This window comes from Oryzias latipes, chromosome 12, assembly GCF_053564925.1.
Source record: "Oryzias latipes strain Hd-rR chromosome 12, Olatipes_Hd-rR_3.1".
Taxonomy (NCBI): domain Eukaryota; kingdom Metazoa; phylum Chordata; class Actinopteri; order Beloniformes; family Adrianichthyidae; genus Oryzias; species Oryzias latipes.
The window spans coordinates 808,922-822,087 of record NC_136248.1 but is presented as its reverse complement, the minus strand read 5'-3'; the positions used below and the strand labels follow the sequence as shown (position 1 = coordinate 822,087).

Genomic DNA, 13,166 nt, shown 5'->3' with positions numbered 1-13,166 from the left:
GCAGCAGTCTAAGCTAAGATGCCCAGACTTCCCTCTCCCGCCCACTTCCTCCAGCTCCTCTGATATGACTGCCAGGCGTTCCCAGGCCAGCCGAGAGGCTTATTATTTCCAGCGTGTCCTGGGTTTTACCCGGGGCCTCCACCCAGTGGGCCATGCCCAGAACACCTCCCCAGGGAGGCGTCCAGGAGGCATCTGGACTAGAGGCCTGAGGAGAAGCGGTTCTACTCAGAGCTCTCCGCAGGTGACAGAGCTCCTCCCACTATCTCTAAGGGAGCGTCCAGCCACCCTACGGAGGAAGCTCATTTCAGCCGCTTGTATTCTGGACCTGGTTATTTTGGTCATGACCCAGAGCTCATGACCATAGGTGAGTATTGGAACTTAAGATCGACCGGTAAATTGAGAGCTTTGCTTTTTGGCTCAGCTCTCGCTTCACCTCAACGGACCGATACAGCGACCGCATAACTACGAACGCTGCTCCGGTCCTCCCTCACTCATGAACAAGACCCCCAGATATTTAAACTCCTCCACCTGGGGCAGGGACACTCCACCCACCGAGAGATGGCAAGCTACCTTCCCTACCTTGCTGGGAGGGAAGGAGGCTGAGCTTGTGCGAGAGGTTGAGAGATACCATCTAGATATAGATGGGCCCACCTCCACACATAGCCAGGGCTCTGAAACTCAGTCCTTAGAGAGGGATTGGACTCAATAAGAAAATATGTCAAGGAATGAATAATAAACAATAGATCCTTGGAGAATTGAGTTCTACTGTTTACTCTAGTTATCAGGTGATGCAGGAGAAGCATGGAAGTGACAAACAAAAACCAGGAAACACATATTTTAATACTTACTGAGAAGTTAAATGTAAGACCAAACCAAGACTGTTTTTCTACCCATTGCCCAGCCGTACTGACAAAAAAAGAGAAATCCTTGCGTTTTAGGACGGTCATTTACTAAACCAAATGTGTGAGCCGGAGTCTTATCAACTGGACTTAAAGGCTTGCTCTTTGAAACACTCATAAAAGTGGCTTCATGTGTCTCTTCAGAAGGTTGGACCATGATTTCAGGTTGGCTGTCTTGCTGTGCTTCACTGTGGTGCAGTGGTTTGCACTCACACGTCATAGTGAGAAGGTCCTGGTTCAAGTCCTGGCTGGAACCTCTCTGTGTGGAGTTTGCATGTTCTCCTTGTGCACATGAGGGTTTTCTCAAAGCACACTGGTTTCCTAGGTTAACTGACTAAATTGTTCCTACGTGTGACATTGTTGTGTGTCATTGCGTGGCGCTGTCCAACCCATTTGCCTTCACCCAAGAGGGTTAAGTTCTGGCATTGCAGTAACTCCAAAAGGTTAAGAAAATGGACGAAAGATGGATGGAAGAGCCAATCTGAGCAAGACAAACCAACAGACCCTTGCTGTTCGTTTTACATTTTTAACAAAACAGTAAGTGAGCCCAGAAACCTAAATATGTGAATATCTCACCAACTTTACCAAACTAAGCTTTTGGCTATGTCAGAGTATACTCTAATTCTAAAATGCCCTCGTTTCCATTGAAAGACTGGTGTTTGGTACCGCTGTGAGGAGTCCAAAACCTCAACGCTGGTGTGGACCATTTCTAAGAGGACTGGACTGAGCATGCCTGATGTCACCCATAGAAAAGGGCTTACTACTAGCTCCAGCCAAATGAAGCCAATTCAGTCGTCATTTTCCTTCTTTACAGGCGCTGCCATTTGGAGCCAGTCGACAGTGATTGGTCCAAGTCAGTCACAGTCATGTTTCTATGGCAACCACGGTCGCCAATCAGGAGTGAGCTTGTTGAAAGGCCACACCCCTTCCACTGAAAGCAGCTCAGGAGAATCTGTCAAACGGTTTCATGTTTGGGGGCCAGCGAGCACCACTGAGGCCTCTGATTGGTCAGTTTAGAACTTGAATAACTTGTGCTGCAACAAAGAATATCATGAAAAAATTAGGATTATCAAGAAGATGTTAATAAAAGTATAAGATCAAAAATAGTTCTTCTGACTAATAGAGTAACAGCCGTTTATTTCTCGGTAGAAGTCTATGGGATTTTGGCATCATGGAACCAGCAGATACATCCTGTTTAGAACGCCAGGGGGGAGGAGTCACTCAGGCCAGTTCTCATATAAATTTAATGTGTATAGGAGTGGGGGGGGGGGGGGTGCAGACGGGCATTAGCAGCTGTCTGGAGGCCTCGTGTTTTGAAATGAGGCTTCAGAGCGCTTCCTTGTTGACCGCTGGGGTCATCCAGCATATCAATGCATAACGACTGATTCTGCCGCTCTTTATTTACACCATTTTATCAAAATAATAATCGTAGATATTTTTTGATGAAAAAGTTAAACGGAAAAGTTTCAAACGGGACAATATTTAAGGCTCAGATATAAAAATTCAAGACTTTATGACTTTTTAAGAAATGTCTAAATTCATCAATTCTATGAGACGTTTTAGGACCCTGCAGGAACCCTGACTGATGTATTCAGCTATAATTTAAGCCCTCACATTTAAAATGACGACACGATGACGAAACCCCACTAGACAAGAGAAAATGCTGCCACTTCAGGACAATAAAACAGGAAAACATGCTTGGAAACGGTCTGCCAACACTGATCATGTGGGTTTGATATCAGGTACGGTAGAAGGAAGGAGGCCGTCATGAGCGTTACAGTAAGTTTACAGTAAACAACACTTTTTCACCAATTTAACTGCGATCACAATGATAATGTCTGTTGCTCCTATGGACAAAAGTTTCCAAACTTGTTTCCTTAGAAATGAAGCTCAACGTTTTGACCAACAACAACACAGCACAAACAGTTCAAAGACATTTGTGGTACAAACAGGACAAAAAAAACCATTACAAAGTAACAGTATTGTAATGTAAATTACCATGAAAATCCTATTAGTTCCACAACTTTGAACACCTTTGACTTTCTGTGTTCCTCTCCCTGCATTCAGTTTGGAGTTACAATCGAGAAGTAATGTTGAAGTGAGTCAGAAACTCTGGCTTTACAAACGAAGACTTGAGCCACAAATCTGTCCTTTATTTAGAAAATGGTAATGTCATTAGCCAGGAATGCTTACGCAGTTTCAGTCAGGCCTAGCGCCTTTTCAGCCCTAATGGAGGCCACATCAGCGGGCAGGAGGACAGATCTGAGGCCACCGATTCAGGACAACATGTTCCACAGAGCTGCTGCCAGTCAGCCCTGAACACAGCCGACATTCATCCCTCAATGTTGCTTTTTAAAGTGGACATTTATGCCCAGCAGGAGCTTTTTCATAGGTAATTAACACTGAACATTCAGCTGGACCTGTTGTTCTGACTGCTCTGGTAAACGCTTACGTGTCACGAGAAAAACAGAACTTGAAAGCACGATCATTTCAGATATGAAGGCATCCTGAACCTCCTTGATGAAGCCAAAACTCTTTGGTCCACGTTGATCGAAGCCACTTCACCTGTGAAGCCAGTCTGCTTCAGGTGTTTCTCTATTAATACTCTTCCAATTGGGACGTTTCAGCAACGATGCCGGCTTTGGCCAAAGCTCGGACAACAGTTACAGCAGATACCTCAGCTCGGGCGTCCACAAGGGGCGCTGTAACTCGCCTGGCGCTGACTCCCAGTCCTAATAAACGTGTTCGACGTCGTTCCTCCGTTACTTCCCTTTGAACACCGGCTACGCCGATGTCCGGCGGTTGGAGTTGTCTAGTTAATCCTCCTGAATGACGGCGAGCTCCGAACTCGCTTCCTTCCCTTGGTTTTTCACAGTAGTGGTGGGGCGGGCGCACACAGGGGCCAAAGTTTGATTCTTGAGTCACCGGCCAAGTTGGCCTTTAGATTAAAAAAAAAACTATAATCTATCAGCCAAATGTATTTTTAACCGGACAAATTATGACCAACATTAAGAGTGTTATGTTATACAAAGATAAGACGTTGAATGCAGCAGAGAGGAACATAAAACATAACCTCCACCCCATGATGAAAATGGATTTCCTGGATCTTTATTTTTTGGTTCGACTGAAATAAGTTCCCACTGAATCTGGATAAAAGTAAATGATGTTTTTTGGCAACAATAGGATAAAAGAGCAAATTAAGATCCAAACAGCAGGAGTGAGATTAGAAACAGTGAATCATTTCAAACTCCTGCAGGTGACCATAGATGACAGGTTTACCTGGAAACAGCATTTAGCTCTGTAAACACAACGCATTTCAGTCAAAGTGAAACCCACTTTAAACCAAACAGACTGTAGAATTCTCTTGTGTTACCATACTTAACCTATTGTTTAGAAACTTGGGGAAGTGCATACAAAACCTTTTTAAAGCCGTTTGACAAAAAAGAGCAGTAAGATTATTCTAGAATTATTCTAATTTAATACCAGTACATGTACAGTCGTCTTTCTCTTCAGATTGGGATATTATAGTTTGAGGAAAGAAAATAATTGCAGAGTACTCAAGGCACAACTAAACGAGCTTTTGTGTAACAATATACGGAGTTAAGTTATGGAACAGCCTAAAGGATGGAAGAGTCAGTGCCCCCCCACGGCAAATTTAACCACACCCTTTAGTACACACACACCCTTTACATCACAAATATACACTCCAACACACACCCCTACACGTACACGTTCACTAACTCACATACATCACACAAGGAAGAGGGACTTCTGATCTTCTGTCCCCCGCCCCATCCCTGTCGGAGGGGACTGGGGCCCTCTGTCACGGCGGCCCTGTCTCTGGGTGCTGGCTTCCTGGGCCCGGCGGCCCTCTCTCCACGCAGGGAGAGGGATCCCTGAGCTCTCTGGCAAAACCGGGAGCCGGGGATCCCATCACACCTGAGCTGGGGGGTGTCTGTGTCCCTGTGGTGGGGGTTGTGGTCCTGGCCCCTGGGCGCCGGCCTTCTTCATATTTTTCAACTGCTGGTGAGCCTGGTCGGGGCATATTTATAACACCCCTGGGGGACCCTCGCTCGTCTTAAGCATCCTCCTCGTGGGCGGGGGGGCTGCCCCTGCCTTGTTCTCTCCTGGACTAACTGTGGCCTGGGGCGGGCTGGAGCGTGGTGGCGTGTCTTCCCTAGGGGATGCTCAGGACTCCTGGGTGGTGGGAGGCCGCCTGTCCTCGTTGGACCCCTGGGCACAGTGGGGAGGCTGCTCTATGGGTCGGGCTGGGGCTTGCACTCTCTGCCCCCTGTGCCCCCCTGCTCTGTGGTGTTGGGGGTCGCTGTGGCGGTCCCGCTGGCCCTGCCCGGGGTGGCGGATGTGGTTGCCCGATGGGCGGTCCTTCTCTATCTGCTGTACTGTGCGGGTGTTCGGGGGTCCCGGCTGCCGCTGCGGTGGGGGGGGGGCGGCTGGGTTCTCTCCCTCTTTTTACATTCCATCATCCACCCCAGAGGAACAGAAACTCTCACTCCAGCACAGGTGCTGTCTCAGCTTTGCACAAACAATTTGCATGACTGAGATGTTTCATGTGTGTTAGTCTGAATGCATAAGTAGGCGTGTGTGAATGTTAGTGGTAGTATGTCCATGTAGACACTTTTGGAGCCAACAGCTGTGTTTGTTACGTTTGTGTGTGTGGATAGGCCCCGGCCATTTTAGATTTATCATGCATCTTAACCTGTCAGTTGTGATTATAAAGATCCAGCAACTTGTTGCTTTCTGACGCTTCATGATCTTACACCCGCTACTATAATCACCCTTCTACCCCCTTATCTGTCATCCCTCTCTCTTCTTTCTTCCTTTTCTTTTCCGTCCAGTCCAACAAAAATATTTACAATATATAATTAATATGAATAAAGTTTAGCTGAAATTACAAAAAGGGTTTATTTAAATATACATCTGGTGTATCATAAGATTCATAACCCCTGTTGTAACAGTAAAATATGTCCAACACAAAAGGCTTTCATCTGTTTGCTTAGCTGTTGGACAGGACAAGTTAGAAAAAAATTAAAGGATGGAACAGTCTAAAGCAGGGGTCACCAACCTTTTCGAGACTGAGGGCTATTTCATGGGCACTGAGTGGTATGAAGGGCGCCACAAGACCTGTTTACTAAAAACCTCCTAGCCCCCCCCCGCACACACAAACACAATTTGAAGACATCCTCTTGTGTGCTCTATTTTTATTTGCTCATTTTACACACAAAAACATGCATGAATTTTCTAGACTCGTATTACATGGGGGTGAACTCAGTTGCAGAAGGGGGGGCCTAAATCCAAAACACACTTTAGGTTGCGGGCCGAACAAGATAAACATTTATTGAACACACTAAAGCTTAACTTTTAAAACTTTAAAACTTTATCTTAACCTGAACTTTTTAAACATAAATGTGAAAATCATGTTAAGGTCTCATAAAACATTAAAAACTAAACTACAGAACTCATCACTGGGATTACTCCAAAAATATTTGGCATTTTCCTAATTTTGTGCAACATCAACAGTAAAAATCCTCCAAAATCCTCAAAACTTTCATAAACAAATTGTTTATTGTTTATTTATGGTCTGAAAAAGTGCAGCTGTTTTCCAGCCTGCATTACCTGCTGTCTTTATTTACATGTTACTATCACCAATAAACAACCGTAAAAATAAATGTATATGGAAAAAATACAGACAAGTATTAAAAATGTCTGCAATGTTTACAAGTATGAATAAAATTCTTTGAAATTACAATCAGTGCATTAATCAGAAAGTCCAGATTTTTATCAATTAATAGTAATCAAATTTTTAATTGTATTCCAATTTAAAGGGTTAATGCTGATATTTTTCGATTTGAGCCAATTATGAAAAGAAGACCAAAACTTTTTTACATGAAAACATTCAAAGAAAAGATGTTCCACAATTTCTACATCATTTCCACAAAAGACAAAGATCACTATCCCAGTTAAAGCGAGAATGTAAAGAATGATTGGAAGGGTAAATATCATTAAACGGGAATGCTCAATCTGCACTAATTCTTAAAGGTGAAACCTCACATTAATGGATTACTCAACCGTCTCAACCTATTCTCTAAATCTTTACATTACATGAATCATAAGAATGTCCAGACATGGTGTAATTTATTTGATCTGTTTCAACTTTTGTAATAGACCCTTGTATTTATTGATTATTTTTTTAAGTCATATTAATAATAATAATAATCCATTTTATTTAAAACGCCTTTCAAGAAATCCAAGGACACTTTACAAAACAAAGGTTAAGGTTATATTTGTTTTCGTATTTGTTTTTTTGTTTACCTTTATCTCAGAGTTGATATTGTTTTTCTTTGACAGACATGCCATGGGTGATTGTTGAATATTTGCTTCAATTAAAAAATATATTTTTTGGTGCGTTCCCTGCGGGCGCCACAAGGGGTGCTCGGAGGCGCAGGGTTGGTGACCCCTGGTCTAAAGGATGGAACAGCCTACGGGATGGAACAGCCTAAAGGATGGAACAGCCTACGGGATGGAACAGCCTACGGGATGGAACAGCCTACGGGATGGAACAGCCTACGGGATGGAACAGCCTACGGGATGGAACAGCCTACGGGATGGAACAGCCTACGGGATGGAACAGTCTACAGGATGGAACAGTCTACAGGATGGAACAGTCTACAGGATGGAACAGTCTACAGGATGGAACAGTCTAAAGGATGGAACAGTTTAAAGGATGGAACAGTCTAAAGGATGGAACAGTCTAAAGGATGGAACAGTCTACAGGATGGAACAGTCTACAGGATGGAACAGTCTACAGGATGGAACAGTCTAAAGGATGGAACAGTCTACAGGATGGAACAGCCTACAGGATGGAACAGCCTACAGGATGGAACAGCCTACAGGATGGAACAGCCTACAGGATGGAACAGCCTACAGGATGGAACAGTCTGAAGGATGGAACAGCCTACAGGATGGAACAGTCAAAAGGATGGAACAGCCTACAGGATGGAACAGCCTACAGGATGGAACAGTCTAAAGGATGGAACAGCCTACAGGATGGAACAGCCTACAGGATGGAACAGTCTAGAGGATGGAACAGCCTACAGGATGGAACAGTCAAAAGGATGGAACAGCCTACAGGATGGAACAGCCTACAGGATGGAACAGTCTAAAGGATGGAACAGCCTACAGGATGGAACAGCCTACAGGATGGAACAGTCTAAAGGATGGAACAGCCTACAGGATGGAACAGTCTGAAGGATGGAACAGCCTACAGGATGGAACAGTCTAAAGGATGGAACAGCCTACAGGATGGAACAGCCTACAGGATGGAACAGTCTGAAGGATGGAACAGCCTACAGGATGGAACAGTCTAAAGGATGGAACAGCCTACAGGATGGAACAGCCTACAGGATGGAACAGTTTAAAGGATGGAACAGTCTAAAGGATGGAACAGTTTAAAGGATGGAACAGTTTAAAGGATGGAACAGTCTAAAGGATGGAACAGTTTAAAGGATGGAACAGTCTACAGGATGGAACAGTCTACAGGATGGAACAGCCTACAGGATGGAACAGTCTAAAGGATGGAACAGCCTACAGGATGGAACAGCCTACAGGATGGAACAGTCTGAAGGATGGAACAGCCTACAGGATGGAACAGTCTACAGGATGGAACAGTCTACAGGATGGAACAGTCTACAGGATGGAACAGTCTACAGGATGGAACAGTCTACAGGATGGAACAGTCTACAGGATGGAACAGTCTACAGGATGGAACAGTCTACAGGATGGAACAGCCTACAGGATGGAACAGCCTACAGGATGGAACAGCCTACAGGATGGAACAGTCTACAGGATGGAACAGCCTACAGGAAGGAACAGCCTACAGGATGGAACAGCCTACAGGATGGAACAGCCTACAGGATGGAACAGTCTCAAGGATGGAACAGCCTACGGGATGGAACAGCCTACGGGATGGAACAGCCTACGGGATGGAACAGCCTACGGGATGGAACAGCCTACGGGATGGAACAGCCTACGGGATGGAACAGTCTACAGGATGGAACAGCCTACAGGATGGAACAGCCTACAGGATGGAACAGCCTACAGGATGGAACACTCTCAAGGATGGAACAGTCTACAGGATGGAACAGTTTAAAGGATGGAACAGTCTACAGGATGGAACAGTCTAAAGGATGGAACAGTCTAAAGGATGGAACAGTCTAAAGGATGGAACAGTCTAAAGGATGGAACAGTCTAAAGGATGGAACAGCCTACAGGATGGAACAGCCTACAGGATGGAACAGCCTACAGGATGGAACAGTCTAAAGGATGGAACAGCCTACAGGATGGAACAGTCTACAGGATGGAACAGCCTACAGGATGGAACAGCCTACAGGATGGAACAGCCTACAGGATGGAACACTCTCAAGGATGGAACAGTCTACAGGATGGAACAGTTTAAAGGATGGAACAGTCTACAGGATGGAACAGTCTAAAGGATGGAACAGTCTACAGGATGGAACAGCCTACAGGATGGAACAGCCTACAGGATGGAACAGTCTGAAGGATGGAACAGCCTACAGGATGGAACAGCCTACAGGATGGAACAGTCTAAAGGATGGAACAGTCTAAATGATGTGCTACAATTGAGCAACAGTATAAACCAGTTGAAGCAAAAACACAAGATCATAGTTTTCAGTAAATATAGTACTGAAAAAGGATGATGAATCTCATAGTTACACGGGTTTGTTGTTTGTGTAGTGCTAGTGTATATGAATGAGTTGCTGTGTTGTGTGTATTGTTTATTATTAGTCAGGATGATCGGGTTGCATGTTGAGGTCCCAGAGAAAGACTTATGGACAGGGAAAGTATAGGAATGGTAAATGTGGTACGTCTGTAAACATGTACGTGTTTGTGTGTAGATCTTTGTGTGTGTGTGGTGATGTAATGCCGGTGCTGATGCAGATTATACTGCATAAACTTCAGGTATATTGCTAGGTGCAGGATTGCAAAAGTTTTAACTTCTTCCTATTCCATTTCAAACTATATATTAATGTCATTTATTCTAAATTATAATTTATATAAAATGTTCCTTTGTTGTTTAAAATAAAGTTGAGTTTACAGTATTTAAGCTGTGATTGTCAGATAGAAAACAGGAAGTCCTCACCGTTCGTACATGACCACAGACCATCAGGCCCACGTTCTTGGTAAAAGTGTGCACCAGATCCAGGAGGGCAGGCCTGGAGTTGGGATAGCCGGTCATCACCAGACACTGGGGTCTACAAATACACAAAATCACACAGTGACAACTCCATCAGTCCGCTCACTCGCATGTTTTTCCCTCTGACACACAGAGGAGACTGGTTCACATCAAAGCAAAGGGATTTACTGGAAGGGATGGAAAGAGACGCAAAGGAGCTCAGAGGAGCACATGAGCCATTCTCTGGAGGGATCATCACATGCCTAATTATGCCCTTTAATCTCTTGATTCGTTCATTTCCATGGCAACAGTCAAAAATCGCCCGTCACAAGTCAGTCCTCAAAATCCACACTTTAGGAAGCCTGGACAGACTCAGCATTCACACCGTTCCAAAAACACCACACTTTTCTAATCCTGCTTTAAATAGTCTTCAAACTCCTCTGGAGCCGAGGATTTTTAATGATACCTTAGTTTCTGTCTTTACGGGAAAAATCCACAAGTTTTTAAACTCTTTTTTTAATGAAATTGTTCAGGTTATCCAGATGATTTTAGGAAAACTACAGGGTGAACCAAAAAAAAAACGGTTATATCGTCTGCAGGAAGAGTTCCTACGATTCAGTTCATGAGAAACGTTTGAAGATACCAGTCAATGTTCCCCAACAGTTTGGATGCATGGCCTCCAGGCCCCCACCTGAAGTTCTTGATGTGATCCTCCACTCCACTCAGGTGAAGCGTGTGGGTCAGGGCCTGGTGGTAGGTGAGAGCTTGAGTTGATGAGCCCCAGTTCACATCTGAAAGGAGACGGACGGGCATGCGGTCAAGTTTCTGAACTAGGTTCTGCTCAGTGGACCCCCCTGGGACCACTGATGGTCCAAATGAGAGGGATGGGGATGGAGGCGCGCATAAAAGCAACAGGTGGAGCTTGGAACAAAGATAGTTCCTCCGTACTCACTCAGCTTTTTGTAGCTGACGTAGATATAGAGACCCAGGACTATGACATTGGTGAGGAGGGCAGCCCACCAGTTGATGACGAACATCACCACACAGCACAGCATGGCTCCAGCAAGAGAGACCCACATGTTGTAGTATGTGAAGCTGGGACGCCACCCTGCAATGAGTCACACCATGACCACAAAGAGAACATCTTTGTACAGTAATGAAGTAGGAGATCGTCACATCGTGCACAAAGAGTGCTTTTCTTAAAAATGCATACGGCACTTATGATAAATGAGAAGATGCATCAGGTTACACACCAGTGGAGCATTTAAAGACAGAAAACAGATCTTTATTCTCATCATTAACGTGTTAAATGCATCAGACGTAGACGTGTTATTGCTGAAGTGAGGGAAATGGTTGGGTTTAGGTATGACTGTTAGCAGCCTGTTGGAACGACGAGCACATATCAATTACTAATGACCACAGCTAGTTAAGGTAAGCAGGAGTTTAGCAATGGGGCTTCATCGGCGTTCTAGGTTACCAGTGACCGGTCTAGACCACAGGACATAAACGGTACACTTCTTTGGCTGATGGAGGTGTTTTATATCCTTTGTGTTTCTTCAGACAAACAAATCCTTCAGCGAGACTCCATTTCTGCTGGCAACATTATATGTACCATTTAAGTCCATATGACCTGCTAGAAGAGTTAGAACCAGAAGAGAATCTGTACCTGCAGTTCTGCTCAAAAATAAGATTAAAAGAAGAAGAAAAAAATCAAAGAAAATCAATCACAAAAATCCCATTTAGTCACTAAATTATGACGTTCTTAGCTCCTGCATTCAATGTATCTACAGCTGGGAGACTGTACGGTTTATGAAAACAATCCGTTTATGAATGGAATGCATGATCACATTTCTATACTCGTGTACATAAACTCAACTCTACTACGTTTGGTATTTTAATCACTAAAAGCCCTCCTAAAGCTCTGCACAAAAAGCAAAGAAAACGGGTCACAGAATTTTGAAGGCAAAAGGTTCTCGTTCATTTGAGTGTTGATCTTACCTGGTGAATTCGCCAGAGAAGCGTGGAACACGGAGAAGTTGATCAGAGCATAGGACGCCAGGAAAAAGTTAGAGATGATTGGAGCAATAACGTTGAGTTTAGCTGAAAGGAGAAAGGCGGAGGGTCATGTGACCACAAGCTAGGTTCAGCTAAAGTCTGCTGATGGTAAACGTGTTCAAAGCAGTTCTGCAGATAACTGGTGTGTGCATCTGCACCAATAAGGATGAAGGCCAGAGCGATCCCAAAGGTCAGGATGTAGCCTCGCAGCGGCTCGTTGTTCTTTCCGTAGCCTTTGGCGAAAATTCCAATACCCGGGTAGATATTGTCCTTACACAGGGCCTGCAAGAAAGAAGAGTTTTACTGCTAACAGGCGTTTATATAGTCAGACGTGTCAGAGCTCAGGTTGCATCTTACCTGGAAAACTTTGGGAGCACTGACTAAGGAGGCCAGAGCCGAGGACAGTGTAGCCGAGAAGATTCCAGCAGAGATGATGGGTCCAAAACCAGAAACCACACTCATCACCTTCATAAAAGATGACATTCAGGGAGAACAGTGATTTTAACATTCTCAAACCTCCCACTCCGTGTTCATGCATACCTGGAAGTCATTGTGGAGCCCATAGCTGCACGAGTCCTTTCCTGCCTTGCAGCTGGAGAAGTCAAAGCCAAACTTGCACGAAATGTCGGTGCAGTTTTCCATGATGGAAGAACTGACGCGATGGGTAATGTTTCCTGTGGCGTCCCGCAAAATACAGGAACCTGGAGCCAGTTTAGAGATACGCAAGTTAATCCTATTAATGAAATGAATGAAATAAAGCTGTAAACAGACACAAGGCACCAGCACACCTGTTGACACGGCAACCCCCAGGTAGACTATTCCTGTGATTAATATAGCCAGAAGGGTTCCTTTAGGAATGGCCATCTGTGGGTCCTGCAAGAAACAAAGAAGAATGATCAGTAAATGCCCTGATGCCACTGAGCCACTCCATCTCTCAAAAGCTGGACTTTTTTTTGGTTGTTTACATTGAAGTCAGACTATTTACATAATCACAACATGTC

At 44.5% G+C, this 13,166-nt stretch overlaps 1 protein-coding gene across 2 annotated transcripts in view; it reads right to left on the bottom strand.

The window, feature by feature from the left end:
* Positions 1–13,166, bottom strand: part of slc12a2 (solute carrier family 12 member 2) — a 66,909-nt gene that overhangs the window by 29,079 nt on the left and 24,664 nt on the right. For both annotated transcript variants that reach the window (XM_023961198.2, XM_023961199.2), the window contains exons 9-16: positions 12,954–13,038; positions 12,706–12,866; positions 12,523–12,630; positions 12,324–12,447; positions 12,109–12,210; positions 11,063–11,218; positions 10,802–10,901; positions 10,078–10,189 (exon numbers count right to left, since the gene is read on the bottom strand). In XM_023961198.2, the coding sequence (XP_023816966.1) occupies positions 10,078–10,189; positions 10,802–10,901; positions 11,063–11,218; positions 12,109–12,210; positions 12,324–12,447; positions 12,523–12,630; positions 12,706–12,866; positions 12,954–13,038 (948 nt within the window). The remainder of the gene's footprint in view (positions 1–10,077; positions 10,190–10,801; positions 10,902–11,062; positions 11,219–12,108; positions 12,211–12,323; positions 12,448–12,522; positions 12,631–12,705; positions 12,867–12,953; positions 13,039–13,166) is intronic.